Source organism: Elephantulus edwardii, unplaced genomic scaffold, assembly GCF_000299155.1.
Source record: "Elephantulus edwardii isolate Elephantulus edwardi_28Jun2011 unplaced genomic scaffold, EleEdw1.0 scaffold00409, whole genome shotgun sequence".
NCBI lineage: Eukaryota > Metazoa > Chordata > Mammalia > Macroscelidea > Macroscelididae > Elephantulus > Elephantulus edwardii.
Genome location: NW_006400159.1, coordinates 1,101,069 through 1,108,269, shown reverse-complemented (window position 1 = coordinate 1,108,269; position 7,201 = coordinate 1,101,069). Strand labels below are relative to the sequence as shown.

Below are 7,201 nucleotides of genomic sequence, written 5' to 3'. Positions count from 1 at the left end.
AGGGTTTAGGGCTGTTGTACATAGGGTCGCTATGAGTGGTAAATGATTCGACGGCACATAACAACAACAAACAAACTGCTTTTAATTATAATGTTTGGTGCTTTTCTTTATATTGGCCTTTTTGTCTCTAGTGAGGTTTATTCCCAAGTATTTATATCTTCTTGTTGGCTACTGTAAATGGTATGGCTTTACTTGTTTCCTTTTCCATTCTTTCTTTGTTGCTTGAGAGAAATCCAAATGATTTTTGAATATTGATCTTGTATTCTGCCATCAAAGTGTCATCTTTGTTCTCTGGCACTTCAAAGAGCTTCTTCAGTCCCATAAGGACAAATACTGAATAAGACCATTACTGAAGAAATAGAAAGGTAACTAGTAAAGCATGTATGGGGCTCCACAAGGAAGGGAGGGTAGGAGCAGAGGAGTGAGGATGGACAGGGGGTTAATCACAGAGTCATGGAAGGCCTGGGTAAAGAAAAATGGAAAGATCTGGTGTGAAAAAATAAAGTATAAAAACTTTATAAGCAAACCAGTATAAAATAAAAATTTTGGTTTTTTTAAAAAAAGAAAGTGCCTTGGCAGCAGTTTTATATAGTGCAACACATCTTATTTCTTGACTGCTGATTTCATAGATGTTAATTGTGAAGCCAAGTTAAATGAAATCCCTGATAACTTCAATATTTTCTCCTTTAATCATATGTCAATAATCACAAAGATGTTGCTTACTGATCCAGGTATGAGGACTCACACAGGTGTGAGGACACCAAGGGTGTAATCAATGTTGAATGTTGTAGTCTTTGAGCTTCATCAGTAAGTGTGTCAAATCTTATTTGGTTTTGTATAAGGAACAGATACAACAGTGGCGTGGCCAAGTCTGACGTCTCTGCATTTCATATTGGGGAACTTTTCCCATCAATAATATCCACAGTACCATACAAACAGCTACACTGTCAGACATGCCACCCCAGAAGCTCCTGCACCTACTTCTACCAATCATTGTCCAACGTTTGTTGCAATTTACCTCACACACTGTTGTGGGTTTTCTTAAGGAAACAGATTAGGGAGTGGAGAAGGCAAAGAGTATCACGCAGTACTAGGCCGGTTCAGTTGAGCAGTTCCAAGCCAGACTGTTGTTGTTGTGTACCATTGAGTCAGAACTGGCCCACTGCTTATTTGTTCTGTGGACCAGAGCACTGCTTGGAGGCAAAGATGATAAAACTTCCTCTCACACACTTTGGGCATGTTGCTAAGCGAAGCTATTCCTTGGAGAGGGACATCATGCTTGGACAGGTAGAAGGACAGTGAAGAAGAGAAAGACCCTCAACAAGGTGGACTGACACAGTGACTGAAGCAATGGGCTTGAGTACATCAGAGATTGTAGGGATGGCACGGGATACAATAGGGTTCAGATCTGTTGTTCAGAGGTCACCACTATGAGTCCTATTCGATTTGATGGCATCTAACAACAGCAGCAACAGGTAGACAATGACTTTTGCTAATTACAAACACACTTTGTATCCTGTAGGAACAAAATGTTCACTTTTCATGAAACATAAATTCTTTTAAGGTACAAAACATGGCATTTTATAGAAATAATAAGTTCCTCTTTTAATAAATACTGATGAATGCTCACTATTTACATATAGCTGTGCCATGGTGTTTACTCTTAGTGCTTCAACTGCAGCTCGAGAGAAACCATCCCACTTAACTGTCTCTGTGTTCTGAAGGAGACACTCCCAGCTCATTTCCCAGAGACTCACGATCACTGCTGTCCCAAAGCAGGAGGGCATAGACTCTCTGGCGCACAGGCCGGTAGGTGAAGGCTTGGCTTGGCAGGGCCTGGTCCAGCTCATCCTCCAGGGTGTTGCTGCACTCGATCTCACCGCTGCTCATGACGTTGTAAACCAGGTAGCTGTCTCCTTGGACGTGCTGTGCTTTAGCAACCTAGTCAAAATTCAAATACAATGGACTTCCTGGGAACCAAAATGATGTGTGAGCCAACTGGTTGGTTCCGCCTCACCAGAATCCACGGGACAGTAGGGCTTTTAGGCTGTAAATGTGACATAAGCAGATTTCCAGCTCTTTCTCCCTCAGAGCTACTGCAGGAGTTCAAACAACCCACTTTTAGGTTAACATCCAAGGCTTAACCACTGCACCACTAGGGAGGCTTTCAAAACCAAATCATGATCTGCTATTTGAAGAAGTGACCTTTACCATCCATCACTTTTCTTTTCTTTCTTTTTTTTTAAATTTTTATTCTGGAAAGAGAGGGAAAAAAATTCCTTATTTTGTCCTTTCTTTTTTTTTATTTTAAAAAATTTCCCAAGAGTTGTCTCCAAGGTCCCTTAGGGCAACCCATACATGCAACAGGCTGCATACACTACCACGGAGTTGCTGTTCGCAGCCATTGCACACTGGCCTCCACAGAAAAGGAGGACGGTCAGCTTAATTAGCTGCCACCATCACTTTTCTTAAGGCACTCAGAAATGGGTCAGCACTCATTCTAATATCTGACATCCAAGAGTGTCTCCATTCCTTCAGTTTCCAGGTCTCCAATCATCTGGCGGCACCCCCGAGCCCCTCATTTCCTCCAGCATCCGCTCAGTCTGTCTACATGGCACACTCTCAGCAACTGTAGCTCATTACTTTCTGTGCTGTAGTGACCTGGGATTTCTATGGGGACCCTCCACCAGCCGCTCCACTCCAGCAACCCTTCAGGGAATAGGACTGCCACTACAGTCCTTCAGCTCACACCCAGCCAGGCTGCAGCTGGTGTCCAACTTTATGTATAGCTTTACACTGAGGAACCACTGATACCTTCAGATGCAAGTAATCTGAGAGCCCCAGCCCCTCACCTGCTCCTCTCTCCTCAGTACCCCTACTTTCTCCCAGAAAGCCTTCAACCTGGGTGCCCTCTCCTTCCACTCCTTGCCCCAGAATATCACCTCGCCCAAACCCTTCCCATCTCCCCATAAGAATTGCTCCTGGCCTCATGCTGCTCTGTTGCACTGAGCTGAGAGCAGAGGAGCCCTGTGGAGTCTCTGTGCTGAGGGGGAATATGCTACCAGACTCTGCTGTTCCCAGCTATTACTGACCAGGTGCTCCCTGCTCCACTGTGAAGGCCAGTGCAGGCAGTTGATGGACAAAAAATCCACTCTACTTCCTTTCTTAACAAGAGCCAGGGTCAGAAGACCTGGGCAAACCCATGCAGGCTTATCTCCTCTGTGAAGAGATCCTATTGCTGGAAGGGTGCACTGACCCGGACTACTATTCAAATGGGTATTTTGCCTAACACCCAAGGCTTGTAAAATGTGGTTTCAGAATACTTGGACCAGGTCTTACTGTCACAAGAATTCTGTTCTAGTGATGCTGGATCAGGACACAGGCTGAGTCTCCGCCTCTTGGCTCCTCACTCTCTTTGCACACTAAGTATTATGATCAAGTGCAGCCCCAGGACCTCAGGGTGGTCAGTCGGGCAGGTCTGGAGCAACGCCCAGTCCACATGAGGAGTGTCAACCATTTCTTATCCCCATATTGAAAAGTCTCCACCTCAGTGCTAAATGTTCCCCACAAAAAGGTGGCTAGCAGTTCCTAGGTTAGCAAGGCAGCAAAATGATTTCTCAAGAGCTCCCGTAACAAGCTGAGCCCTTGTGTATAGCCTCGATTCTCTTCCAGCTGCAGGCCACCAGTGACCTGCCACCCTACTCCCATGCTTGCCCTGCACTCACCCATCCCAGCAGGCACTGGCCCTAGCACGCACGGCCTGGCTGCAGTGTCACCTCTTTTGGGAGTGTCTTCCTAACCACCTTCCCTCACAGTAACTTCTCTCTGAATTCTTACAGCTCTCTCCTGAGATGATCATGGTACCTCACATAATCTACCCTGAGGGTTCTCATAGACCTTCTGCCACTCTCAGACACCTGCTGTGGGTCCTCATGATGCCCAATCACCAACAGTAGTCACTAAACACGGGCCCCTCAATGGACACACTTTCAGTTATGACATGTTCAATCCGGGTAAGCTCATCCACTTACCTTTAAGATTTCAGAGTCTGAAACCATGGTCATTTCCTGCTTGATTTCAGGGTGTGAACTAAAGTTTACTTGCTTAAACTCAGGGTCTGTACACATGGTTGCTTCTAGTTTAATTTTTGGATCTGTATCCATGGTTATTTCTTGCTTGGATTCAGGGTCTGAACTCAAGAACACTAACTGATCATTCAAATTTATTATAGTCTTGGGTTTTTTGAAAAACCATGGAGATGTCTGACCTGGCAAAAGGTAAGATGCCACTCCTTTATAAAAAAGAGCTGTGTTTGGTCCCAAAGGCAGCATCTCCTCTAGTCTCTTCTCACCTTGCTGCAAGTGGAGGACTCTGGCGATGTGATCTGCCACAGCCAGGATGGTGTTGCCTCTCCTGTCCAGGTTCTCCCTGACAGAGGTGTAGGAAGACAAGCACTTGTATCGGAAGCTTTCGAACATGCCTTCTGGGATGATGTCGTTGCCAAGCAGGCAGGCCAGGAGGGGGAGGTCAGCCACATGGAGACGCAGGCTCTTGCAGAGCTGCTCCCGGCACAGCATGACAGTGTCAAGTGTGTCCAGGCACAGTTCCCGGATGGACAGGTAGGGGCAGGTGTTGTAGATCAAGTAGTCTGTGTCCTCACCCAGGACCCCAAGGCAGCCATCCTGAAGGCCCCAAGTAGCCACTTCGTAGTCAGCCTCCTGCAGAGAGCAGTGGGCCTCCTGACCCAGGGCCTTCAGAGCAAGTCGTGTGAACACGGCTAGGCCAGGCGGGATGAAGAACATGTGCCTGCCAGGCTGCTCTCCACGGGACTTGATGTAGTTGAAGATCCTGGAGATCTCCTTGCTGTTCTTCTGTCTGCGCTTCACCCACTCATTCCGCTTGTCCTGCTCCACCATGCCATCGAAGAAGAATACCAGCCTGATGCCAGCCTCTGTGAAGGGATGGATGAAATTCTGCAGGGCGGAGTAGTACTCTCGCCATTGGCCACCACAGACCCAGGATTCCGGCGTGTACCAGTATCTGAGGCAGCACATGGCATCAACCACGATGGTTGGTGGGCTGCCAGGGTGCTTACTCCGGTGGCACTGTGCTAGCTCTCTGAGATTCACGACTGTGCATATGTGGGGGCAGGTGCTGCCCACAAATCCCTGCAGCCCCCGCACACCCATGAGGCAGAGAACCTGCAGAGAAAACAAAGTACGTTCAGTAACAGTGGATACAGGGACTGTGCTAGACACAGGGTCCTCCCAGAGCTTGGGCAGTCTGTACCGTCCATGCTCTCCAATGGGCCTCCAATAGTGCTGGAGTGGTTATGAGATGCTGGGATACAGACAGCTATGTATTCAACATTGCAAATACCAACACGGTGACCCATTGTAGATGGGTTTCAGGAGAGCTTCCAGATTATGACAGATTAGGAAGAAAGGCATGGCTATCAGGTAGTCAGGACCCTCACTCTAAAGTCAGCCAATGAAAAGATGAAAAGTCCTAACACTGTGGTCCTACAGTCTGCTGGAAGAGCTCCGAGGCTGGAAGGCACTCAGAATACACAATGGCTGCAGCAATGACAGACACATCAATGATCACAGATGGCACAGGGCCAGAAGTATTCCATTCTGTAGTCCACGGTTATCGTGAGCTGGGCCAGCTTGAAAGCAACAACTCTATTTCCAAAGAAACTCTTATCACAAAGCCAACATCAGTCTCTGACTTGAATGAAGGTGAACTACCAGAAACCATACAACACAGCAATGTTTTAATATTCTCACTCTCAATCAGATTAAAAAACAGGTCAACAGTTTTCAAAGTAGTACTTTTCCTATCTAGAATCCAATAAAAGTTATTTTTAAAAACTTAACTATAGCTCAGGCCTGGTTTTAACTGTTTTTGGTCAAACAGCCTTCTAAGTGGTAGAGCACTGGTCTGTCCATTTGCTGTACAGAGGTAACTTTAACTTGTGGTTGCTGCAATACTAAACACTGTGGCACTGATGTGTCAAATTCGATAATGGTTACCCATAGTGGACAATGTTTGGTGGAGCTCCCTGCTTAAAACAAGCTTGGATGCAGGAGTGGCATCCACTTCCAAAGCAGCCTGCCTCCAGAAACTCTATGAACTTGGAGAAACGATGAAAGTTATACAAGTGTTCAAGTCTTTCATGCATAGGGTCACTATGAGTCGTCTATGACTTGACGGCACTTAACAACATAGCCTTCAATATGGATTACATCTTGACATCAAGAAAACACTGACCACTGTAACAATAGGCAACATCATGAAAGACTGAAGCTGTCAATGATTTCATTTTATTAGGATCTATTATCAACACTAATTGTAACAGCAGTCAAGAAATCAAGAGATGTGTTACATTACGAAAATCTGCTATCAAGGACATCTCCAAAGTGCTAAAGAGCAAGGAAATAAGTTTAAAAAGCCTAAAAAGTGTGGCTAATCCAAGCTTGGTATATTTCAATTGCTTCTGATGCATCTGGAAATTGGGACAACAAATAAGGAAGACCAAAGATGAATGAATGCCTTTGTAGTGCTGGACAATGATGACTATCCCATGGATGCCAAAAGAGCAAACAAGTCTGTCTTGGAGGAAGTGCAACTAGGGTGCTCTGGAGGGGCAAGAATCCTGACAGTTCTGTCTCATATACTGTGAGCATGTGGTCAGGTGGTGCTAGTCTGTGGAAAAAGACATCATGCTGAGAAAGGCAGAGAGTCAGAGAAAGACAGGAAGATTCTAAATGACATGGATTGACAGTGATTTTAACAACGGACTTGAACACATCAGAAATCATGAAGATGGTATAGGATACAGTAAGGTTCAGATTTACTGTTCATAAGGTGGCTATGAGTTGTAGTCAACTCGATGGCACCTAACAAAAACAACAAAGCCTAAACTGGCACATACAATGTGGATGGCTCCCCAAAGAATTTTTCTGAGTGAAAGGAGCAGGACAAAGAGAGAGATACAGGCATGATTTCATTTACTCAAAACTCATCTTAATCTAGAGTTAGGCTGGCTGATCCACAGTAACAGAGTAGATCAAGGGCTGGGATGCAGGGGGGATGGCCTGGGAAGGATGGATGGCGAAGAGATTGAGATTGTTCACAGCTTCAGTTTGCTCGGCTCCATGGTCAACACTCTTGGCACCAGTAGCCAGGAAATCAAAAA

At 45.8% G+C, this 7,201-nt stretch overlaps 1 protein-coding gene across 1 annotated transcript in view; it reads right to left on the bottom strand.

Annotated features, from left to right (window-relative positions):
* Positions 1 to 5,189, bottom strand: part of LOC102870796 (constitutive coactivator of peroxisome proliferator-activated receptor gamma-like) — a 56,470-nt gene extending 51,281 nt beyond the window's left edge. The window contains exons 1-2 of the mRNA XM_006902411.1: positions 4,032 to 5,189; positions 1,732 to 1,941 (exon numbers count right to left, since the gene is read on the bottom strand). Coding sequence (XP_006902473.1) covers positions 1,732 to 1,941; positions 4,032 to 5,189 — 1,368 coding nt within the window. The remainder of the gene's footprint in view (positions 1 to 1,731; positions 1,942 to 4,031) is intronic.
* Between the last annotated feature and the right edge of the window lie 2,012 nt (positions 5,190 to 7,201).